Here is a 26,568-nt window from a genome sequence, read left to right as displayed (position 1 = left end):
GCAGTGGTGTGGAAGCCAAGCAACAAGCCTAGCAATTCTGTAGGCCCTCAATACACACTTAAAAGGTTGTGTGGACTCCCTGAGGTCACCCTGGGCTTTAGCAAGTCAAAGGCATGGTGTAAATCAGCATGGATAGGCACCACCCAGATGCCTTCCTCATCCTGGCTGTTCACACTTTCCCTTCTCAGCACTTGACTCCCATCACTACTGCTCTCTGGGACACACTGTGCTTCCCCTTACAAAGCTTTACTAGAAAAAGGCACTTTCCATGTTTCAGTTATTTCAACACTCAGGTGCAAGCCCAAACCAATCTGGGTGAACACAGACCTGAAAAAGGAGTCAGGAATGCCGATTACAGATTCTTTGAAACTTCTTTTTATCACAAAACCAGACTGCAAAAGGGTTGATGGCTACAGAGAGAGAGCAGGACATCAACCAGTTCCCAGAGCTTGTGTGTGATTAGGAGCAAGGCAATCACAGTCACAAATACACTGACCCACACCCAGCTTACAACTGCAGAGGCAAGCACGGACAAATGGATGTGAACCTGCCAAAGGTCTAAATAATTCAAGCCTAGAGTAGCCTGAATAATAACACTCCAATAAATATACATTGAATAAATTGAATACACACCAGCCATCCAAGTTCAAGCAGCTAAAGCACGAAAATCCATCTCTGAATGAAATCAGTACATTCACATACTGTGCGGCACTAAGAGACCAGCAGCAAGAGAAACCAGTTTCATTTTAACTCTCCAGCAACCTCTTCATACAAAGCAGTGAAGGCATATCTAAACATGAAAAGGCAACAGGCACTCTAGAAATGCTTGTAGTTAGACACACAGCACCACATGTTGCCTGTGAGCAGACTCAACAACTGCAGACTATTCTTACCCCACAGATCATGTTATGTACGGTGTGCTCAGGACATGCGAGTACAGACACGGAACATCCTGACACTGGATCCTGGAAATCCACGACATGCCTGCTGCTCCTGCTCAGATCTCTCATCCCAGGTTCTGTACCCTGTTTATTCATCAGTATTCCAAGCTCAAGACACCTAGCGAATTTTCCTTTGCTCCAATCAGATTCACTGACTGACTGAAAACACTAATGCTACACATCACTTACAATTTTTAAACTCAGGAAGGTCTGGAAATTCTGACTTGATACCTTGCACTTGTACCTGTAGGCCAGGTACCCCATTTGCCAAAGATTTAAGGTTGACAATTTAAGAGGGATCTCAACCTTCATATATTTAAACCAATACTCACAATAATAACATTTGATATCAATAATCAATATTCAACCTTCCTAGATCAATCCAAGCTGTGGATGCCCCATCCCTGCATTCAAGGCTAGGCTGGACAGGGCTTGGACAACCTGGTCTAGTGGAAGGTGTCCCTACCCATGTCACGGTGTGGAATGAGATGAGCTTTAAGGTCCCTTTCAACCCAAACCATTCTGTGATTCTACAATTCAAACATACAAGAAAAATCATAACAAACACACACACAAGGCTCAGACCCATCTTGTTCTTTCCAAGTCTGATTGTGTTTATTTTCTGACTCATTCTTATTTGGTATTAAAATCCTACCTGAAATAACATGTTTTACTCAGACATTAATTTGCATCTTCAAAGCATGATACACACTGCAATTACTGGAGTTAGTGCTCTGAAGAAAAGATCATGGCAGTGGCTTGAGAATTTGGAATAGCAAAAGAGAGAGAAACATTCTGGTTTTCCAAAGCACCATACTCATTCATTCTCACTAGCAGCCAAAAGCACTCGCTTTCAGGATGTGACTGGAACAGCCCTGGGATGTACACAAAGCATGATTAAAAGCAAACTAATAGATGACAATCTAGATCTGCAAAGCTAAGATTGAAACAGAAACAAAATCCCATTGGCCTAGAGACACACACACATTTGTGTGCGCTGAATGCTTACAAGACTACAGCTGGAATGCTAAAGCCTCTAAAAACTTAGGCTTGTTTAAAAGTAGATGCTCAAATAATATCTCTCTTGAAAGAGAGTAAGTGGCCAGCATTGAAAAGCTGTCATGCAATCTAATCGAAATTTTTCAGCACAGTTTCTCAGATTTTTCAGCATCAGAGCCAGAACCTAGAAGTTGGCTTCCTGACTCAATCTTAGTTGTTGGTTTTAATTAAATTTTTTTATCATAAGATTATCCTTCCCCTTTGCTCTGCAATGAGCAATAAATTTCTCACCCAAGCAATGTGGGCTCAGATAACCCAAGGAAACTCTGTCTCCAGTTTCACTCTGCAGCTTCATTTTCCAAAGATCAGCACTGGTGGCTTGGCCCTGAGGTCCTGCTTGCTGCTGCTCCCGGTGACTGGAAGGAATTCCCTAGATAAAAATCTGGTATTGTGTACTTTTCACTCCAATGTTAAAAGAGAGCATAAATTTCTTTCCCTTATGTGTAAGAAGCCTGCTTGTCAGCCCTGTGTGTTTCCAGACACTGGACCACAGCTCTTCAACAGCTCAGCATGAAACTTATGACACGTGCATCAAGGAAGGCTTGTGCCCCTCTTCTCTTGGAGGGATGGATATCTCCATCTCCCAGAAAAGCTCCCTCGGAAATGAGCCGATAACAAAAGCCTCAAGCAACAATCCTTAGAAGAGGAACTTCTTTTTTTCTCCCAAAGCAAAGTAAGTTGCTCGCATATTAACTGCAGTCAAGCTGAGCTGCTTTGGTCTTTCACTTGGCTCAGATACACACGTGAGCCTACAGTGAACACGATTTAACCACCACACTAATCTCAAAAGAAAAGAGAAGGCAATAGGATGCCATCCTTACCCTGAAGATGGAGTTTCAGCCTTCGATCAGAAAGCTATTTCCAGACAACCCCAAAGCTATTATTAGGAGGGACTGGGAACAATTTAAAGATCAGAAGTTTATCTTCCTGGCCAATTCAAAACTGGAAAAAAAAAAAAATCACTTTTCTTTGAAGAAACCAAGCAAAATGGTCTCAAGATCACATGCACACTGCTAATTTTATCTTGAATTCATTGTTCAGGGCTCTGTGAATCCTTTGTTACCTTTCCTGCACATACCTCTCTGCCAACAAGCCAGCTTGGAGTCATGGAAGTAGGACAGCAAAACCCCCGAAAGACAGAGGGGAGCTTCAGGGGAAGTTAGCCTGAAAACAGGACAACTGGATCATAACAATTGCTCATACCCATCCCTGCTGACAAATTAAGATCTTCCTTCTCACCTAGACCGCTGCAGTTGCATCACTGCAACAGAACTCAGAGTTATACCTCTTGAAGGTGTTTAATGCTGAAAAACCCGCACTGTTTGTGTTTTTATAAGGCAACCAAGTGTAGTGGGAGATCCCATTAACACAGGCAGAACAAGGGATTACATCATCGACAGGTGTATCATGGTACTACTGGCTTAGTTCAGACCAAGGCCAGGTGAGCACACCTGAAGCACTCCATCCTTTGTGCCAGCTTGCTTACTGCCTTCCATATACAGTTTTACTGTGAACAAGGACATCCAAAGGCTGTGGAGAGCTCAGGCTGAAGCAGATGAAGCAGAAAATGCATCAGAAGAAGCCATTTCCCTTGTAAGCACGGATATATTTGCCAATGAGGATGCCTGCAGGAGAGAGGAGAGGGAGAGGAAGGGAGCCCAGGCACCTGGCAGCAGCTGCTCAGGCCGAGATCACATGGGAAAGTCACAAGTGGAAAGTGTTTCCAAAGAACAGCAGATGTGCAGATCACAGCTTCCTCCTTCAAACTGCAACAGCTTCGCAGTAATTTAACACTGCATTCTTCAGGTGCCATTTATGTACGTTAATAATCCCTTCCCAGGCCCTTTCCATTCCAGCTTCAAAACCACAAGCTGGGAAGGATGCTTTATCTAAAGTGTCTCTTATTTCCTCTCTCTGCTGTAATTAGCTCGTGACAGGGAATCTGCTACTAGCGAGTGCCAGAGCCGGCTGCCATCGGAGCTGTGCCGGCTCGGGAGCTGCTGCAGCACAACTGAAGCGTAAAATAACAGGGAGTTGTGATTTCAGTGCAGCCCAAAACCACGACGGGGACAGGGCACAGGTGATACAGCCCGCGTCTCGTTTGACGCAATACAGTATTAATGGAAACTGTGATCACATCCAGGCTAATGCACACCAAGGAAGAGCTGCCTGTGCAGGGAGCACTTCCAAAGCAGCAGCACCCCAGGGAAGGCCAGGTTTTCAGCTGGCTTGCAGGATATTATGCTGTTAGAGGGTTATCATATGGAATTACAGGGAATGAACATGTGAGCCCCAAAGGTCCTGCTGGGTTTCCAGCAATGCAATAAAACAACCTGAAACCATTCTTCCCAGTGGTGAAAGGAGTCTTTTCACAGATAACAGATCAAGCCTTCAGCAAGAGGAACAAGATGAAAATCTGGACTAACCAACAGCTGATAAAAACTTTAGGAATTAGAACAATATTCACACAGCGAAATGAAGATCATGCCTAGCACACGCTTTCCATGGAGAATTAAGAAGACTACTAAAAAGCAAAAATTTTTACTACTGGAAAGCACTGTCACATTAGAAAACTGTTCGAGGTGAACTGTGCACTAAAATGGGGTAGAAAAACAAACCCAGCTGTGCTAGCAAACATCAGGTGTGAGGTCTTTTAAAAAAATTGCCTTTACCCCTACACTGGGTATCCCTGCCTCTTCCTGCCCCCAATGCACACCATTCCAAGCGATCAGGATCACATAATAAACCAGAGGAGGTGTGCAAGAAATCTGACCTGAAATTTATCTTCACCCATGGCTAGCAAATGCCCGGAATCTGTGTTTTTCCTAGCAAAACCATAAAATTAGAAGATGTCAGTGAAGATCAGGTCTGTGAATCCTTTCTGTGTTCCATGCCTCGGTTCATCCCAAGCTGTGATCACAAGAGGTTTTAGTAAATGAAGGAAATATGTAATCTGACAGAAGATTTTCTTCCTGCGGCTCCGGTGCTTGTCACGCTGACAGCACGGCTCAGTGCTGCAGAGCAGCCTCTCCGCTCCCATTCCCTGTCACAGCCAGCCCTGCCCTCCTCAGGCTCCTGGCAGCCCACTCTCCCTGCAGAGAGCCCAGGACACCTGGCAAAGAGACACCTGTTACTGCCAACACTTCCAACCCGCTCCCTAACAAGGCTTGGCTTCAAAGGACCTGTTATTCCATTATTATATGTGGTCCACTTGTCTGAAACACTCAACTCCCACAGATCAGAAACCTACTGCCACATGGGATTTGTTTCGTTTTATTTTTATAACCACTGACATTTATATTTAATGGATGTGTATTAGATTTTTGTTTGGAGACCAGGAAGTATGGGGCTAAAAAAATGAGCAAAAAACCACACTTTTTTGGATAGTGATGTGGATTTATTCCTTGATGCAGACTGTTCTTAAGTGGGCTTTGCATTTTCTTTCCTTGAGGGGTGACGGGAAGGTCTGAGGCACACAAATGTTCTCTCCCAGTTTACTACAGCTGTAAATGAGTGGTTAAGACACAGAAGTGTCATCTTGTGAGTGGGAGAGGAGGAAAGCAAGAACCAAAATTAAGAAGTTCTACATACCACTCCACACACTTCTGTCATATGAAATCAGAATTGTCTATTTTAGGTATTTCAGAGACTTATCTTGGCAGTTTAGATCCTTCAAAGTCTGGATACAGGAAACACTTACTCTCCTGTACTGGAGATGTTCTGTCTTCTTGATGCAGGTTTTATTTTAAAAGCTTTTTTTAAGTATAGGACAGGAAATGAAACTGTCAAACGATTACAGACAGACACAAAAACTATCTGCTTCAAACACAACCACACAGTGCTCTTAACTGTGCCCAGTGTGCACTGTGCTTCTCAGAATGCAATCAGGGGCTCTTCACACACCACGGATAAAATGTCACAGAGGTACCAATTCAAGTCTCCCAGAAAACAATGGCTTCAATTTCTGCTAAGGCACCATTCAACCTTTTTTGAGAACTACCAAAGATACAGCACAGCTTTTGCAGTAACACAGCAGCTTTTCAGAAATACAGAATGGATTTTGTGAAGATTTACATGCAATTCTAGAAATCTAAGATCAACTTTTCCAAAGGATTAATTTACAGCCTTTTATCAAGTACTTTAAAAATTCTTCATAGAGATAAAAAACATTGAAACCCCCCCCCTCCCCTTACTGTTTCCTTGAGATTTTTTCATTAATTTCTACCAGAATCATGGCTATTTTTCACTTGTTTCTCATTGTCAAAGGAGAAACTTCAGTACAAACAGGCAGGCTTTTTTCCTTCAAACAATGGTCACCTAAAATCGGATTCTCACAGACATAACTTACATTTATGAAATTGCATGGGTGACAGCTGAATCAAAGGATTTAGGGAAGAAATGTTTAACTTTCAATTATTTCTATGAAGTTTTGTTACAAGTCTGCTGTTTTTACACAGCAAGAAGCCAGATACCCTGTGCATGACTGAGCCTGAATGGGACAGTGAAGATTTTGGAGAACTCCTAAAGGAGTGATCCAAAGAGGATCACAGGCATGTCCATGTACGTTACCTTCCCAGAGAACCACCTTCAAGACCGAATCTCAAGATTCAGCACTATAAGACATCAATTTTTAAGGTGGCAGCTTTGAAAGCAGAGTGTGCACTCAGCCTGGGAGAGCGAAGTCCTCCCTTGCGAAGGAACCTGAGGGGCAAAGCATTACTTGTGTAATGCCTCCTCCAAAATGCCTTGAACAAACTGCCTGCACATGCATGCACTCAGCCATGCCACCCACAGAGAGCGACCTTTTTTGGGACCCCAGGATGCAGCAGATTCTGTGTTCACAGGACACACAAGCACTTAACAGAGACATGAAAACAACTGGGAGCATTAGGCACCGTGCCTAGAAAATGTGATGCGTTTCCCAGAGGGATTTCAAGACAACATGGTAGGGAGGAAGGAAGTACTTCAAGACAAGGCATGATTACATATCACCTCCTGAGCTACACCTCGCAAAACATCGCAGCCATTCTATCTTCTTTCCACTGTTTTGGTATTTATTGTTTGCAAAATCAGCTTCAAGTTATGAACCATAATTAGTTCTTCCAGTTAAAAACACGCTGACCATTTCCAACTCCTACACAAACGAAGTCAAAGCATTAATGAATTTGGGAATTTAAAGACAGTGCTTACATTACTCCTTACAAAAGAATGTGCTCTGCTAAGATTGCAGGAGAATGGTTTTTCAAGTGAAGCAATGAGCATTTGGAAATGTGAGGCAGTCAGTTTTGGGGTGCATGATTATCAGGAAAATGAAAACTAGAAATCAAGGCAATACAGACGTGTGAACAAAGGCAAAGAACGTGTCCAAAGTATTTCAACCTTGTGAGAGCCAGCAAATTCAAGTTATTTGGCCTAGGGTTTTTTCCCCATCAATCATTTACTTTCGAAAAAAAAAAAAAAAAGACACATTATGGAACAGTAGGCTTGTGCAACTTCTCAAAAGATCACAGAAAATTCAATTCAAGTATGAGCCCAATAAAACAAACCCACTACTCTGCACAGACTCCCTCTTTCATGCTTCTTTTTAATAGGAATCATTGTTAACACAAGCTTTTTTGCTCCTTTTCGGACAGTGCTATCACAGTTGCAGAGCAATTACTTAATACACTTGTTTGCCCACAGCATAAACACTGTCTGTCATTCCCAAGTGCCACACCAGAAACTTTTCCTCCAGGAACTGTTTTTTCCAAGTTTTGCTGGCAATGTAGGCTCCATGACACTTGTGTGCCAAGAGTTACGATGGAGAAAACTTCTCTGAGTAACATCCCGCCTGTGCGTCGTACTCCGCCACACCAAATCATCACACAGACCTCCACATCCCAGTTCCTGCAGCTCACAGCCCAGGCTAGGGAGCAACTAGACCATGGAATTCACCAGCTCAAGAGCTACAGGCTATCACATCAGCGTGGTGACCTGGCAAGTGACTGGCATCAAACACCTTCCCCGTACAGTGGCAGTGTAGTGCATAAATCACATCGGACAAAAGAGCACACGATCCTTTGGAATCCATCTAACCCAGCAAGTTTCCCAGTGTTGCCTCACACAGCTGAGACATTCAGCCACTGTGGTGGCAGGCCAAGGATAGCACCATCATTCTGAGGGACCATCTTTCCAGGCACTTCTAATTATGAGAAGGCTTAGTAGCCACATGGGGGTCACTATGCTAAAGCGGTGGGGGTTTATAGCAGCATGGAAAGAATGCCACATTCCTGACAAATGACTGGAACCACACACAAAAGTTTATGAACAAAAGCAATCAATCTGCATGAAGGTGAGGCTGAGCTAGTTTTCTACACCTTTAGCAACACTAAGCTACAATAATCTTTTATGCATTAGTATCAGCTCACATTTGCAAGATACACAGCTTCAGCCACCCACATGGAAATGCAGGCAATGACAAAAATCAGGCTTAAAGCACCTACACTTATAAAAACCACACTCAAAATGTAGCAATTCCATACTCATTTATTATCAGAGTAATTCTTGTAAGACTGCACATTCAATGGTGTTTTAGCCTATGAAGACTTCATCCACTTTTTCCTCACCTATTACTGTGCTTGGACTTTTCCCGGTCTTTTTCCTTGTCCTTCTTGTGCTCTTTGTGCCGGTGTTCTCGGTCTTTGTGTTTATCTTTGTGTTTGTGAGAATCTGTAAGCAGAGAGGCAAAACAAAAGAAATTAAATTGGGAGAAAACTCCACACCTCCCTCGTGAACCTCTGCATTTTCCCCCACCGCATTCTAGTATTTCTGTGATTCAAAATTTGTAACAAAAATCTTGGTTTCAGAGGTCCTAAATGGATTCATTGTTCCTGCAGCACAAGTTAATTCATCTTGGCAACAGCTGCATTTACATGGTCTTTAGTTCAACGACCTTTAAATGCTTTTTAGACTCTGAAGAAATGCAATCCTTCCATTAACTAGGTACCTATGGATACAGCAAGTTCAACCTTATTTGGCACACGGGCAGCCTGGCTTCCTATGCCTCCCAAGCATTCTTGCTGAATACACAGAAAGGATATAGGAACAAAGCATAAAGCTGAGGCGTTAGGCCTGTTGAATCCCAAAATTTAAGATTTCTGCTTCCACAAGTCTTTAATCTTGACAAAGCATCCCCCCCTTCTCCCTGCTCTGAATTAAAACCATTTTATTCTTATCCCCAACAGTACATACTGTGACAAGCAGAAAGCAAGGAAAATGGGGAGTAATGGCAGAAGATGAAAAGAAAGGGTGAAAAGAAGAGGAGCGAGAATTCTCTCCTCCTGCTTCTCTATCACAGGACACACTTACCTCCCTCCGATAGCAGCCCCACCAAGAAAATCCAACCTGACAGCTGTAATGAGCTGTGTTGGTGGTCACCCACCTACACAGGTCAGGGCTGGTCCCAATTATGCGACAGGTCAGAAATGGGAGTTGGCACTCAAGTGACTCTACGGGAAAACAGTAATTTTACTGCTATCAGTTCCTACTCTGAGTGACACTTCCCATCCTCAGTGACAACTGTGCTGTACAATGAAGTCCTTTAAAGCACCAAGGCAATGAATTCAGCAGACAAAAAGAACAACATAGTAGAATTGTAAATAAAGCCATTTACAAGCATTTTTTTACAAGTATATTAAAAAGAAGCTGAGGCGGAACTAGCACCTCAAAACCACCTCAAAAGGCCATTTACAGTCAAGGTCAGTGTGATGGGAGGAATGTGTGCAATACCCGAAGACTCCCCCCAGGTTTTGTTTTAACATGCTACTCAAAAGTAACCAAAGTTAAGCAGATTCTTCAGCAAACCTAAAAGCTGTGCTGACTTTGGCAACTGTTTTTCAGATACCAGTGCTAGAATTTCCACCAGAGATCTTGGATGTAAGGCATTAATGCTTAATTAATTGTAAAGATGCTACCATGCCTCTAAAAAGAATCCTATCCCTGCACTAAGAATAGGAAACTGCAACAAAAGGATTTTGTGACTTTCACAGTCACATGGCAAATGCACTGCAGAGCCAGGAACAAAACCTCATCCTCCTGACTCCAAGTCTTTCGCCACAAATTCATTTTTCTCCTTAAATGACACCAGCTCTTATAACCTCAACATTCAAATGGACTTAGAAGAAACATTCCCACAGAACATGATTTTAACCTACTGCTTTCTGTAACTTCAGGATTTGCTTTCAGACACCTGCAGAAAGACAACATAAATCAACGTGGGAATGCTGACATTCAAGCCTCCAAGTTCTGCACCTTTCCTCCATCCTCCTGAACTAGGCGATGTTTCCTAGTGCTCTGGCATACACAGTGCACCATTTCAATCACAGGACTTAGTTTTCTGTGTTTTGATACACAGGCACGTGGCAGGTTATGTGGAACATTTGGTGTTACAGCACAAAGCACCCAAGAGTTTTTGAGTACCTAAAGAGCAAAATCTCTTTCGCAGCAGGCAGAGTCTGCAGGCATCTCTCGCAAACTGTGTGGGGACTGGACACCCACACGCTCTGAACTGCAGAGAAGCAATTTCTCTGAGCCCTTCTTCCCACCAGGACAACACACATTTCACTGGCAAAAATGTTTTCGCAGTGCGTTTCACACTTATGATTCTTCAGTTCAGCCAGGAGCTGGAAGCTCTGGCTGTTTGCAAACTGCCTGGGGTTTATTCCACAGAGGGTTTACTCACTGATTCCCACAGCCCCGGCTGCAGCAAACAGCAGCTATTTACACTTGATGAATAGGTAAATTGCGAGAGAAACCAGCGTGATGCTGTACACAGAGCTAAGTACAGTCACTGTATAGCACACACACAATCAATTTTTCCTATCGACCAGTCAATGGAAAACGTGTGTGACTGTGCTCGGTGCTACTCTCTTTAAGAACTTAAGAGCCACGCAATGACTTTTCTCCAAGAAAAGCAGGAAACAGAACAGTTTATCTTGATCACCAGATTTCATTGCAGCTAAATTGTGCTTTACAGCTGAAATTAATATTTACTCTTGGAAAGCAGTTCCAGGGATATACCCTAGAACTGCTGGAGCTGGGTATCTGTTTCCTCAACCCTTGGCTGTACTTACAATGATTTGGTATTTTCAGACAATTAAAACCTGGTACTGCAGCAAAAAAAACCCACAAAAGCTTGACCAGTTAAACTAGCTCTGCTTGCTAGGATTTGTTGCCAGACAGCTTTTCTTTACTGTCTACCAAGGGACTGCTAACAGGAACGTCTTCCACAGAGCTGTTCTGGCTCAAAGGCTGGGGAACGACAGGTCCCACGCATGGCTCAAAAGGAGAAGACAAAAGATGTCAAGGTAGAGCTACCTGGTGTCTCTCAATATGAACAACACTTCAAATTTAGTGCTTCCATGGAGGTCTACCTCCCAGGCATATCTCCTAAGGATTAAATTATTCTGGAATATTTGCCTAGTATTCAAAATCCACGGTGCTGCTTTCTGACACAATGGCATGAGGCAGGTTAAGAATGAAGACTTCAAAAGAGTTTATTAAATAGTCTTGAACTGACATATGCATGTCCTCAGAAGGCATTAAAGCTCTTGGTCTTTCTTTTTTTGTTGAGGGTGGAACTGGATGAAATTCAGGAGACTGGGTCATTAAAAAGCACAGGATTCTTTTTTTTGGCATTGTACACAAAAATGCTTTGTTCCAGACTGGCTTTATCTAGGGGTTCAAGCCAATGGTTATTTGGTGGCTGACATGAAACAAGTTAAAGCCATTTCACTCCCATTTGTGTAGCCACTTCCCCAGAACCAGTGCAGCATCACCTCCGACTGAACTACACAGGCAACAGGTGAACGAGTTGGGAACGGGGCCACCTCACTCCAAGCCTCATCAGCACACAGGCAATCAATGGGAAGTGCTCCTGTCTGTAATGTATCATCCTCGATATATTTAGCATATTGATTCCTAGAAGAATCTTCCAGCCTCCAGTTACTCTCTCCCAGCTTGCTGCTGATTAGCAGTTGACTAAGGCCAGCCTCACATCAGCTATGGAAAGAGGTCTGACATTATCACACATTCAGATTTGTTTCCTGCCTTTTATGTCTTCCATTAAGTATGTCTGTTCCCTCTAACACTAAACAAGGAGATAAATACTATTCTTTCTCCAAGACCATTAGCAAAATCCACTGTCTACTGTGAGCAAAGTTTAAACCCCCAAAAGCTTGTGTGATATTTAAATATTTCTGAAAATGCAAAGTCTCTCTCTTCAGCACAAGGTTACAGCGGGGACAGGGGTTATGCTCACTGGGCAAGGATCCATTACCCCTGAGGCTTTCCCTTCAGTATCCTCTAACCCAAACAGAGCTTTTGGCATCTCTTCTGTTCTAGAAAGCTTGATGTCTCTGCACTGGATCTCTGTCTGTTAATGCTGAGCCTGGTATGTCTCCAAAAGATTACCACAGTCCCTGTACTATTCTTGCCATTCCCCTGTACCTCAAACAAATCACGAGCGGCTCTGCATTTTTGTAGGGTTGATTCATCTTTTAACTCTGTTAGATTACAAGGACGCTGATTTAAGGATGGGAAATTCTAAGCACTTTTGGTCTGTGGCTCTGTGTTGTTCCCCCCTCCGCCTTTGCTCCAGCGCTGAGTCCCTGGGGAAAGGCTGAGTCATAACCCTATTTGCAATACTTGTATATGTGTCTGCCTGGAACAGGGCAGTTTTACTCTTTATCCAGGAACGGAGCTGTAAAAGGTCAGGCATCTCCAACTGCAGCATGGCAAGAACAGGGATGAAGTCAAAGAAAGCCTCCTCCAGCAGGCCGTTGTCACCTGCAGAGTCCCAACAGACGGCAAAGGTGAGCGGTCCCCTTCCATAACAAGGACAACCCTTGGTTTAATTAGTCTGCTGACAAAACAATTATGTGGGACTGTGATGTTTTAATTCATGAGCCAAATTCATTTGCCTCAAAACCACTTCTGAACACCTGTCTCTGCACAACTCCCAAAATACTACTTACATGTCACAATCAAGGGAAGTCAGGCTACTTCCTACATTAATATTTCAGTTTTGACAGCAACTTTTCTAATAAAATACTGAAATCAGAGAGGGGCGTAAGCTCTTGTATGCCCAACCAGTACAGCTGTCAAGAGAGTAGTGTTGGCACATGATACAGGATGCTACAGATGCCATTTTATCCCACTCCCGCCACCCACTTTTATTTCTCTTCCATCATTTTGCATTAGAATTTTTTTTTTTTTTTTAAAGAACAGAGGAAAAAGATGTGAGCACAATCTGGCTCCTTCTAATTTTTCCCCAATTAAGTGAGGTAGCTGGCAAATTAACACCTGGTAACCTCAATTTCTGGTCAACAGTAGCTTTTCCAGATAAATATTAGCCTTTCAGATTTGCTGTCTTTCTGTTCACCTTCTTCTAAGTTTTTGCGGGCACAATCTGAATAGCTCATTAACCTGCTTACAGAGAGGTTTCTTTGTTCTTTTAAAATGTTTTACTAGATTCTATGGACAAGGACTTTTTGTATTTTCCTTCTGGTTCCAGAAACATCCCAATTTCTTTTCCTCTTGCTAGAAATACCTCTGATGCTTGTGTTTAATCTGTGTTTAATCTCAATACTTCTCTACATTGATGTCCAGAAAGGTGATTTAAGCTTTCTGGATTCCTGGGATTGCAATCTGTGCCCAAAATCTGAGGACATAGCATGAAAAATCCATCTTGTTACCAACTAAGGAAAACATTTTTAACTTCTTGTTATTCCAGTAACACTTCTACTTCAGATGAGTGGCCGAAATTTCTGCCCTGAGTTAAATGCAGTGCCTCAGTGTTAGTTACGTGTTACAAGAGAAGCAAACGGGCTCTCAAGGATTTCAGGATCACTGGTGTGTACGAGTACAGGGCTCTCTCTTGTACTCAACTTGAAGCATGAGCAAGAAACCCTTTGCTATTGGCAGAGAGGAAACCAGCAGGGTCTTTTCAGCCTCTCTGGAAAGTAGAAGAGAGTCTTAAAAAACACTTCTCCAGTTCCACTGCTAAATGATGCAGCTGAAAGTGAGGTAACTCTAACACTGGATTAGGTTCAAAAGCCGGTCAAGTTCAAATACTTCCTGTCACTGGAGAAATCATCAGTCCCTTCATGTAAGACCACGTATTCCACAGCAGCCTCTTTACTAGTTAGGCTGAATTCTTCTCACTGGTTGTGATTCAACAGTAAGCAAAGCTTAAAGTCTCTTTATTATTGTCTAAATTGAAAGGATTTTACTGATTTGTTCCCTCCCCTGCAGGCTCTCCTTTTAAGCATGCATCTTAAAATGCAGATTATCAGAAAAAGGTGTCTTACTTTCAAGCTTGGCTTTTTTTTTTTTACCATTTATTTTGTCAAATCATATTACTTTTAGAGTTTTAATTTCTTACATTTTGTATATAAATGCTACTATTAAAATAACTGCAGTTTAGTTGATGAAATGATGCCAGAAAGGGTTATGAATGTTCAAACATGTGAATGTAGTCCAAGGTGTCTAAAATATTATTCATGTTCCTGGCAAAGAACACATACTTTTGCCCTTGGCATCTGACCAGAATGGTCTAGTGTTGCAGTAACTTTTACAATATACAGATACCAGCAAGCAGAAAGAGTGTAACATTCAGTCATTATCCAAGATCTTTAACACAGATAGTGACGGGGTTATAGTACATTACCTAAACAGGCAATGTAATCCCATGTGCAAAGGTCACTCTATGAGGTGCTGGTCAATTTATAAATCGTGCCTGAGAAAGCAAACATGGTGCAGTTAAAAAACCCCATTTGCAGGCCCTGTGTGGCTCAGAGTAACCACCATATGGAGAACGTGGCATGGTCTGAGGCACAGGGACCCTCAAACAGGTTTTAACTCTGGACAAGTCATCTGACTTTACGCGTTCTGATTTAACAACTTTAAACCCATGTACAATAATCCCACCTAAGTAATCTGGAAGACGTCTAAACTTTTCTAAAGTATTTGTATTCCAGTTAGAGGAAGTCACATTATGGTCACGGTGTTCCAGTAATCAATTAAACAGCATTTCTGGAATTTATTTAAATGGATTGACATTGCTGTAGCTCAGAAAAGAGAGAAGAAAAGCTCCCGGACAGAAATCAGAACTGCAGGTAGGTATGGGAGACAATGCTTTTCCCAATAAAGCAAGGCAGACAAAGAAAACCAAAGTGTACATATGAAAGGTACAGAAACTGAAAAACCTCTCTACACAGCTACACGTGTCAAGAGCAGAAAATCATACCCAGCAGGCACTGTTCGGAGAGATGACGGTATTGTGGATGATACACTGGAGTAGAAAACCATAATCTAAAATAAACTTCCCATGTGAAACTGGCTATGTCACTTACTGGCCCTATTTACACAACTACAGAATACACATAAAACATTTGTCCTGGAAAAGTATTGCAGGTCTGTTTGCTGTGCTGGTTTATTTCTGCAATAACTCACTGCAAAACATTTGGAATACTGAAATGAGAGTGACTGAAACAGCGAAACCACCACTTGAGTCTCCCATAACCTAAGTCTGAAATTCAATAGCAGAAGCAGTATCTGGGGTTTCAGTCAAAAAAGAAACTACCACGATACTGAAGCAAGACTGTCTGCCTTCTGCTTCCTCATTTCATAATGCCACACTTAATGGCAAAGATACACATTTCAAACACAACTTGACACAAAACCTTTTACCAGTGTTTATAAAGATACCTCCACAATCTACATTGCTACAGAAATCGAAATCCTTAAAATCCTTCTTGAAGTCAAATTCAAATGAAATAAGTTACTGTGCTATCACAGGGTTATTTCACTTCAGGTGCCTCACTGGGTCAGGTACAGCAGCTCAGGGATGCTGACACTTCAGCACTTCACTGTTTCCCTCCACAAACCAGATAAAATCTGAATTTTATAGTTTACTGCAAAACAACTAAACTAACTGTGACTAAGCACAAGTGGAATATACAAAGCAGATCTTTACTGTGAAGCTTGGATCTGCAGCCATTCATTTTCCAATCTTACAAGAAATAGAAGAAAAAAGGTCGTGAAAACTCAAAAAGGGAGTCTGGAGAAGTACAGCAGAACAACCCAACAGTTTTTCCTTTCTAGGGCAGGAACTTCATTACTAAAAGTAAAACTCTGCCAGAGAGCATTCTTCCTTTTTCTAAGGGCTCAAATGAAGAAATACAGCACAACTGAATCGATTTGAGTCCATTTATTTCCCAGACTATATTTACTCTGAGACAAAACCCGTTTTGGGCTGAGCCAGAATTGACCACATCACATTGCAACCAGTTCTGCCAAAGCTTGAAAACTTAGTACTTTTGTAGATAGTATAGAAAGAGAGTAAAACCAATGACCTCACAACCCTTCTCCACACTTCAGCAGTTACTTGAGGCAAAAGATACTCCAGGGCCAGACAGATATTATGTCTTTTTCCTTAAAAGGACCGGTCTGGGAAACTTGGCTTTAGAACAAGACAGACCCCTTACTTACTGCATTCTTCATTAATCTTGTAATTTGAAGGGCCAGTATTCCTTGCTTTTGAATAGAGGGAAAAGAAGAAACCAATGGAATGACTTGGTGATGACTCTTGACAGGAGAATGAAGACAGATGGATAGAGAAAAGAATTGTCTCCAGTCATTCTCAGTCCTTTAGAACAGCTCCACCAACTTCTCAAGAAGTTCCCCTATGCTCCAGTAAAGTTTTAGTATGCAAGCAAGGATATCACACAGCTTGTTAAAACCACAAAGTCTGCAAAGCAAGATCAATGCACCTTTTCCTCCACTGAAACCTCAGGACAACTTCAATCTAAGGAAGAGAGGTAAAACAACGTGACAGCACTGCTAACAGGGACAGCACATGGCGGCCACAGGACAAAGCAAGCTGGGGTGTACACTTGTCCATACACCCCGAATATTAAAAGCTTATCAGGGAGACATTAAGGATGCCAGAAAAAAAACCTGACTGATAACTCCTATTTTGTGTGACTGGAGCCTCTGGGACATGAAGTTAACCTGAAGCAAATGTCACTGCTGGCATTTCATCAGTCTCACCCAGACTGCAGAGGCTTGGGAGGTAAAGCACAACATGCTGTAAGAGCCTCTTCAGAAAGAGGACAGACACTCTTAGTGCACGTTTTGAGCCCTTCTTCAAGTTTTTTTTCAGCCACACTGGATTAATTGCTTATTTTCTGCGCACCTCATTTTTTCACCTGCTGGGGAAATAGCTAATACTCTGTGGGTAATTAATGCTTAAGTAATTGAGATAGCTGTGTGGCATACAGGGATGCTGACCTTAAGAAACTGCTACACTACAGGCATTTTGCAACAAAACAACTAATGGTGTAGACAGAAGCAGCAAGTTTAATGACTTGTCAGCACCTTTTACATGGCCTTCTCTCAAAGAGGTGGCACGTTCACATACACCTGCTCCACAGCAGATCTTAGCTGCTGTGTAACAAATGCATAAAATCACTGCAAGTAAAATTGCAGGAGACAATATTACAAAAAGGAACGAGTCCAAGGAAGCCTTATAAAGCATGAAAATACATGTTTGATCAGTACAGAAAGGCTAAATTAATAGTTGCTTCTTACACATGCCAAAGGGCTCCCAACCGAGAGGCAACAATGAAGTTTCAATCCATTATTTGCATTCAAAAACAAAAAAGTTCCATGTGAACAGAAACATGTGTTTCCAGGGATTCCCAAGATGTAAAACATTCTCCTGTAATTGTATAAATAAGAGTCAGAGACTGAAACCCATTAGTATGTTTCCACTAACAAAGCAGAATAAAACAGAACAGCAAATTAAAACTTCAGGAAAATGACCAGCGTCAGCGAACAGCTTAAAATGCTGCTGTGCTGGCACGAAGAGAGGAGAGTCCAGAGTAGACTCCTAAGGAAACAAGAGCAAACCCATTCTTGTCCCTAGTGGTATTTATTCTTATAAGGCTACACTCTTATGAGTGAAGTACTTATTTTCCATTGCCTCCTCCATTCAGAACTGGAGTTCCTTGCCTTTCCTTACTGGGCTAGAAATAGTTTCAGCAATTTTTTCCTATGGCTTTATGAGTCTACAAGCACATGAACAAACAAAGCTCTGCACTGCATGTCCATCTTTTAAAAAAGAAGCAAAACTAAGACACACTTTTGCCTCAAAATTTAACAGCCACAGCTGACACTCTTGCACATCAGCAGGCCGGGACAAGGCCGAGAGTGGGATCTAAAGAGAACAAGAAGGATCTAGCGGTAACAAGTCTGATTGTAGTTACCTCTCAGGTTTCAAAAGCTTTACACTCATTGTAGCTCTATCTGCATCCCCATTTGCTAATACACAAATATACAGGACTGGGATCCCAAAGGACTTACAGGTATATAAAGTGATTGTGGCTGAGCACAAACAGCTGTTACAAATCGACAGGGAAGGAAAAGGTTTTGATAAAGTAGTTGTTAAAAGCAGGTTCCTCGTGGATTTTAGGTCTACTAATACTAAAAACTTTTACTACACCATCTAATCTCAGGCTTTTGTAAATTCTCCCCCGTTTCTTCCCTATTGTGCAAAACACAGTTAACATAACCAGCACGGCAGCACAGACGGACTCGCCAGGAAAGCCTGGACAATTGTTCACAAACCAGTCTGGCATCCAGGGGTGTAAAACTAGCTTAAAATTATGAAAGAAGGTAAAATTTCAGGGCATTCAAATAGATAATGCAAGGGGGACTAATCCTATTTTCACAGTCAGAAAGACACCAACCTTTAGCACAGATCCACAGCTTAGTGCACAAACTGTCACGCGGTGCTGTCACACAAAATCTTTTCTCAGGAAGAGACAAAGGGAGGGATGTACCCACCGCACCGAGGGATGTATGTGCCGGAGACAGAGACAAAACGAACTGCCCAGGGTCACCCACGAGTTGCTGAGGAGAAAGAACCAGGGGCACTTGCCTCTGGAGAACCAGGGCAGAAGGCGAGCAAACAGGGCAATCCCAACATTTACAGCCCTGTTTAGACTTCGGAGCTATCAGGGACTGCAGGAGATAACCTGTCCCTTACTTCAACGTTATCTAAAGCAAACCCCTTATTTTATTAACCCTTATTTTTCTGGTTAGCAAGAATCTTCCTTTATGAGCTCTTGGCTAACCATTTGGGCTGCAGAGTTTTTGGGACAACACATTACTCTTCATCAATCCCTTCTCATGTGCAAGCCAGGTGGACTGAAACACCAAGCGCACGTTCACCAGAGGCACTTTAACTCTTTGGTTGCTTCTGAGCTCAGAAAACCTCAGCCTGTGCTCAGCTCCAGCACAAGAATCAAGCCCAGACCTCCAGTAAGGCATGCAGTGACAGTGCTGCTGCCTCATTGGAGACACAGGTAGGTGAGAGCTGAATCACCTTTGGGAGATTTTTGGCAAAGAACTGCCCCAGGAACAGCCCTGAGAGTTACTTCAACAGACTGGGTCAAGAGCAAAGAGAATCTTTTGGTGCAATCTGTCACAACTTCACACTGCAGACAAGAGAACTTCATGTTCTGTACACCATCCACAGACTGAGTCAGTGCCCCCAGCACAAGCTCCTTCCGCCTCCAAATGCTCTTTATACCATCATTAGACAGGAAAGGTGCAAACAGCACAATTTGTGATGCAAAGGCAACAGCTGATTACTGCACGCAAACTTACAAGGTGAACCAGGAGAAAACAGGGGCAAACAACTACAATTCCTAGTCCTTACAGATGATAACAGAGACTTCAGCCACATTTAAAAAAGAGGGTGATATTACTTTGAGGCATAAGTTTAAAAACCGTAGTAGATAACAAGAAGACTGCTGTGTTGTCAAGAGTAATTACCCTGCGATGATGTCAACTAGAAAAACATTTTCTCTCGCTGGCTGTGTAAATCACTACTGTACTTGGACTCATGGAAAAGAATTTCTTGTAAAGACTACCTGAAATCCTGACACGTCCTCAGCACAAGAGTGATGTCCCAGGAGCAGCTCACACAGAGCCTGTATTCACACTGACACCACACAAGGACAGGGCTGGTGTGTTTGACTCTCCTGGGTTTAATCCAGAACAAGAGCTCTCCCCAAGGAAAAATTTAACAAATCAGGGGGAAAAAAAAATACAGTCACATCGAACTGCCTCTGCTGCAGCAGTGGATGGCCAGCCTGTGTCAGCAGCCACGATCACACAGTTTATACACATGGGAGTGGTACACGCTCAGCGTCCTCAGGGAGAGGCTCTAATGGCATTTGCTCAAAGCCTTTTATTAACCATCCCTTGACAACTCCGTGTGGCTTTGGCCAGTGCTGGTCTTCTGCTTGCTGTAGGGAGGAAAGACTTCAGAGGCAGCACCCTTGGGAACAAGCCTCTGCAATGCTTAGTTTTAGAGTGTAAACTGAATGCACAACACAAAAAAAAGTGGCTGGCAGAAGATTTAAATCACCTCTGCCAAGCAGTACCACTTGCTTTATGCACTGGAATCAGATTATTCTCCTACTACTTGTTTAGTATCATTCCTATTAAGCTGAACTGAATGGAGTAGCATAGCCAAAATCTTAGAAGAAGTTTGTTTCAGAAGACCAAGAACTTACTTTTATTACACTTAAGCTGGTTCCTCTGTAGGAGCAACTGCCACACTGATCCCAGCTGGGTTTTTTGGCTGGGTTTTGTTTTGGGGCTTTTTTTCATCCTATCTACAATGATTCCTTTAAAGTGTAGGGCTGCACTGAACGGATTTCTGATTTCATGTCTGATTTCACCTCTGCCCCCATTGTGGGTGAGTTAATTGATCACTCACCCACAAGAGGCCAATTCCAGCAGTGTCTAGAAGCATTTCATCACCAGAGTCTGCCTTGCCACAAGTCCCGTTATCAAGTCAAGGGAGGGAATGCAATTCCCCTGTCTTAAGTGGATTTTACCACAATTAGCATTCAATAAGAAATCTGATTCCAGCTAAAACACACAAGAAAGTAAGCAAAAGGTAAATGTTTAATGACAGTTGAGATTTCTGCACTTCTTTACTCCTGAGTCTTCTGAAGGAAGGGAAAGAGGACACAGAAAGAAGGATCAGCAGAGCAGTGTAGGACAGAGCAGCTTTAAAGTAAGACTATGATTGCAGTATTTTAATAAGTACAGCTCCTAGATATGGTGCACTAAACTGGAAGTCTTCAATTTACAAAATGTTACTTTAAGTCACTGATTTAAATCTCTTCATGCAGCTGTAATCTGTTTATTATGTTAAATCCAGGCCAAATCTCCCTAGTTGACAACTGTTACATCACACCACTACAGATACCTGAATATAAAACATAACCTATTGACACAGTATAAAAGGCTGTGGCTACATTATTATGCATGATACACTCCTAACTTCTTCAATTAAAAAACTCCATGCAATGTATTATCAGTTTGGTAAGGTTTTTTGGTAGGGTTTTGTTTGCTTTTTTTTTTTTTAAAAAAAAAAAAAAAAACCCTAATAGCTGGCATCTCTTCATGGAACACACAGCCAACATTTTCAGATACCACGCCATGAATAACTCAAATCTGCCTTGAATAAGACATGAAGGAGAGGAAACATTTATGTAATTTGTTTCCCATCTAAAAGAAAGCAAGCATAGTCCTTAAAAACTGAACTGAATCAATTCTGGTTACCTTGTGCCTTAATTTTAAGAGCAGTCCTTTCTTTACCTATATATAACAAGGTGTGGAAACAGTTTTCTCTTTTTAGCTTTCAAATGCCTTCCACTACCACAGTCACTAAATCAGCTGTTTAAACCAAAGGGAATAGGTTGCAGGTGCAAAGTGCCATCACAAGTTCATTTATCACTACACTTCAAACTCCAAGTGCTTAGCTAAAGGCTCCCCATCATATCAGAGCTTCTGCTTTACAACTACTGCAACATAATCACATTCTCTACTTTTTATGTTTTCTGAACATGGAACCTAATATTATTTATATAATTTTAAAAGGTCGATTGGTGAGAGAAGTAGAAACATGCTTGAAAAAGGATGAGCACTACAGAAGCGACCATTAAGATTCAAGACTGTGTTATTCCTCTTTAATATAACCTAAAGTGAGTACCCAAGTTATATAGCTTATTTTCAGGGGTATTCCAATGCATTAGGAAATATTTATTTCCACTTGATTATCTGACAGCAGAAATAGGCAAAGGAAACAAGATGAACATCAAAACTGTTTACAATCTCATAATTTATGCCTGAATGATTCAGCTGTAAGGCTATGAAATATTTTTAAGTTTCTTGGCTGCCAGTTTTATATATGTTGAGACCATTTTTTTAAAAGTTATTATGATTCTTACTGGAGTCAAAATTAAATCACTACATCTATTAAAATTTATTATCAATTTTACATGAAGGACTAATACCAGCGTGGAAGCTGCAGCCACTCCAGCTGATTTAACGGTTTGCTCCTACACAAAGAGCCCAGAGCAGCAGCTGTACCATTCCCTCCTACCCTGATTTTCCAAGTATTTCAAGCCTGTGCTAGACAAAACCACATCTGGGAATGAGAGCACTATCCAGGTATCCAGCAGAGAGCAAGGCTCACTCTCCTCTGAGCAAGTACAGCTTTACCCAGGAGTGCAAAGCAGCCCCAGCAGTTTCTGAAACTGCAATACCCAAATACATTTAATCTGAGTTTCCATGCATTTCAGCAACATTATTCTGCAAGTTTTAAAGTGTTCCAAGTTATTTTTGAACTAACAATTATCCTATTTCCTGTATTCCCGTCTCCAGCAGACCAGGGAAAACTTGCGCTTTTCCTGTGGTCACAACTGCAACCTGTGATCACCTTTTACTTGATCCTATCAGACGTAAAAAGGCTCCAACAATGAAAACCTAGAGCCTTTTGCTTTCATTAATGGACTGTGTAATACTAAACAGAGCCCATCAGTGGGGAAAACTACATGCCAAGTAGCCCTAACACCAGAAGAAAGTAACTGTGAATAACCTATTCTGAAAATTACAAACAACATGAGATACTTAGCTTCACATGCCACTCTCAAAACTAAGCAGCTGCTCCAGCAGATCAAGATACTCCTGAAAAAGGGGTTTAATAAAATCGAGAATTAAGTAACAGCTTGTAACAGGAATACTTTTCTTCTTGTAATGCCGGACTAAATACCCCAAATTTGTTGGATACAATGTAAGTTCAACCTGGTTTCCTAAGAGCATGTTTGTGCGTCTAAGAGGCGGAGCAGCGCAGTAGTCTCTGCTGAAGAAATGATCTACGACCAGAGAAACAGTCCAGCATTAGGTTTTCACAGTAAGAGACTTTAGAGCATGAGTTACTTGAGATCAAAATACAAAACAAGACATTTTCGGTCACTGCAGTCTCTGTGACAAGTAGTGGAACCGTGTCACACTTCACAGTAAGACAGCTATCCTGATAAAAAGGAAAATTGCAGTTTCTCTAAGTGAAAGCTATAAGCACAGACAAGTAAAACAAGGAGACAATTTGCTAAGATAAAGCATGATATGCTAAAAAAAAAAAAAAAAAAATCTAACTTTGCTACTATGTAAAGTCTACATTAAGGTCAAGCCCAGAATTTGTTCCGTAAGAGGGTGCTTTGTGAACTACGTGCATGTCTGATGTACAAGGGTAATTCTGGGTGGATTAAGTGCAAGGGAAAACTGCAGTGACCTACAGGAAGGAAACATCTTCTGACTCTTGGTGTACAAAGAAGCCTGACAACTGAAGTCTGTGCCTTTTTGGCGTAGCAATCTCCCCAAGTAATTTGATCTGAACGTAACTAAACCCATTCAGATGACAGGATCTGGGAAATCACATACCTGCAGTTACAAAGTGCTAACCACACCACCTACAGAGTCTATCTGAATACCTGGCAGTGATGGGGAGGAGACAGTTAAGATTTAAGAAAGAGCTTGAGCTTACAGGATGAGGAACTGAGCAAGCAAATGGCTCCACCTTCAGAACCAGAAATAACAGATCTGTGACAAACCTAGAAATGACACAAATCTGCACTAAACTTCATGGATGCTTAGAAGAAAGCCCTTCTGAACACTATATCTTTCTTGAACTGAAAACCAGTGGAAAAACTTACTTTTCCAGCCTCTGAAGCTACTATGATAAAAATAACCATTATACTTGTTTGTAGTCGATGTACTACAATCATTTCTAAATACTTCTCTTAGTATTGGGGAAAAACAAGTAAAGTCAGGGCTTGTTTGGCTCTGGTTACCTATGGAGCTAATTGCCAAAGACTAATTCCAGAGCTCTGGTGAGATTAAAATGTTAATACACACAAAAAGACAGTATAAAAATTCACCTTAGAAAAAAACTCAAACACTAACAAATTCCCTTTGGAATTCAAGTTTTCTTATTCTGGATTAGAATCTGAACATGAGGCTCCCATGCTAGGGTGAATGGATGGGGTATTTACAAAAAAGGGTAAAAACCACAAAAACTTAAATTAAAACCAAATTAATTCTGCCCTTAATAAATGAGGCTCACATCTGTTTTGAACACTGTTTCATGTTATTGTGAAATACAGCTACAGGGGACTTATTTCACAAAACAATGCTCCACAGCTTCATTCCCTACAAAGGAAACCATTTAAAAATACACCCTCACTTCAGTACACAAAGACTTAGCAAAGCTCCCGATCCCTCGAAACGTGGCCGTGGTGTCAGCATCGTTTCTTGCTCTCACCAAGTACACTGAGGAGCGATGGGCACAGCCCAAGCACAGATTAACTCCTGGGAGATGCAGTTCAGCCCCTGCTGAACTCACTATCCCTGCTGTCAGCACCAGGGTACTCAGCTTGCTAAGTGCACGCAGACCAGATTCAGCTGGTGTGCAAAGACAACGCTGGCAGCTTTGAAGAGAAATCTATCAGATTCCTGAAAGAGGCAAATATTGCCCAGGATGAGTGCTGCAGGAGAGGCCCACTCATGAACACAGAGAAGGAGTATTTTAACTCAGGCTGTGGTTCAAATGTAAATTCATGTTTTGCTGTGCACAGACAAGCTCATGTTTTGACAGTGATGTGGAGCAAAACCATAAACTGACGATTATGCATCAATGGACAGAAGTCTCAACAACAAGGCAGGACAGGAAGGAAGGGGGGAAAATGTGTTAGACAGAACGCAGTGCTTCCAGAACAACAGCTTTACACCTTCTTTTGTGAAACAAGAGAATGATGGACTCGCCAATTCAACTGCTTCTGCCTTGTGCCCAGGATTCAATTTAAGAATTAAATTACTGGGATAGCCATCTTATTGTCAGCTGCAGGCTCCATCTAGTGCAAGACAAGCTAAAGACTGGGGCAAACTAAACCACACCGTGCTGCGCTCTCCCAAGACCACATGCTGACAACTAAAGCTGCCAAGCACAGAGCATCAAGGGCCAAGCTGTACTTTTTATATCTATACGATTACAACAGCCTAAAACCCAGAAAGCAGCTTCCTTTCGATACAGGTGATGCTGAATAAGCCTACTTGATGACAAAAGAAAAACATTGTTCATGACAGCTACCAAAATCCAGAGAGCAGCATATTTTAAATTAGAAGACTCTATCTACTCATAAAAACAGGTATTTCAAGGACAGCCTGCTTATGTTCCCTAATGAAGTGCAGGTGACATACACAGCTATGATAACATGACTCAGACAAGATGATGGCTCCTCTGACAGTCTTCCAGGCTTTGGAGTAGGAAGAAGGCAGGAGGACAGGAGATTGCAAAAGTGTAAAAGGCTCTTGAAAAATGCAAATGTTCTCCACGTTCACGTCCAAAGGTATCCTGGATAGCTGGAGAGATGTCCCATCTGATGGAGCAAGACAAAGCAACCCAAACACCTACACACTTCTAGGATGACAACTTGCAAGTATCAGAGTTAACAGCACTGACATTCAGACTCTGATTTGTGCCTTGCTTACTGCAAAGATAGATGGAGATGACACCTACAGTGGGATTGGGCAACACTGCAGAAGTTAATCAAGGTCACTGTTGTTATGAGTTCATCTCTTGCACTGCATTTCTGCCCACATGAACCTACTGCCCCTGGGTCTGGCCATTTAGACTGGAACACAACTTGCACCTTAGTTTTTCTACTGCAGAAAGCACTCAAAGACTTTTGTTCTGTATCCCTGAGGTGCACTGTAAACCACACTGCAGGAATCTCATCTTCAGCCAAAACCCATTCTAAAACCCAAGTGTTGAGGGGAAACACCAGCAAGGAAAGCGAACTCTGATCCACACATCAAAGGGTTTGCTGTGCACAAGCAGCATTACCACAGATACAGCACATTTTAACAGCCTCAATGACATTCCCGGTCCTCAGAAGAAAAGCAGGCAGCCTTTTATTCCCCATCTGGTGGTCATTAATTCTAGAGAACAAACCTCAGAGTACGTCACTAGCTCTACTCCATCTCTCCATTTTGTACACGCTGCTTGTGTTGCAATGAATCATCCCCTTCACATGGATCTCCAAAGAGCTCCAGCTTCCCATTTCCCAAAAGGCTGGATTAAACTGGAGAGTGCTCGTCTAACTTG

At 42.1% G+C, this 26,568-nt stretch overlaps 1 protein-coding gene across 1 annotated transcript in view; it reads right to left on the bottom strand.

Moving 5' to 3' along the window:
• Window positions 1-26,568, bottom strand: part of TOP1 (DNA topoisomerase I) — a 66,656-nt gene that overhangs the window by 28,828 nt on the left and 11,260 nt on the right. Inside the window, exon 3 of the mRNA XM_032126853.1 lies at window positions 8,606-8,708. Coding sequence (XP_031982744.1) covers window positions 8,606-8,708 — 103 coding nt within the window. The remainder of the gene's footprint in view (window positions 1-8,605; window positions 8,709-26,568) is intronic.

This window comes from Corvus moneduloides, chromosome 17 (genome assembly GCF_009650955.1).
Source record: "Corvus moneduloides isolate bCorMon1 chromosome 17, bCorMon1.pri, whole genome shotgun sequence".
Lineage (NCBI taxonomy): Eukaryota > Metazoa > Chordata > Aves > Passeriformes > Corvidae > Corvus > Corvus moneduloides.
This window is presented reverse-complemented; position numbering and strand designations above follow the sequence as displayed.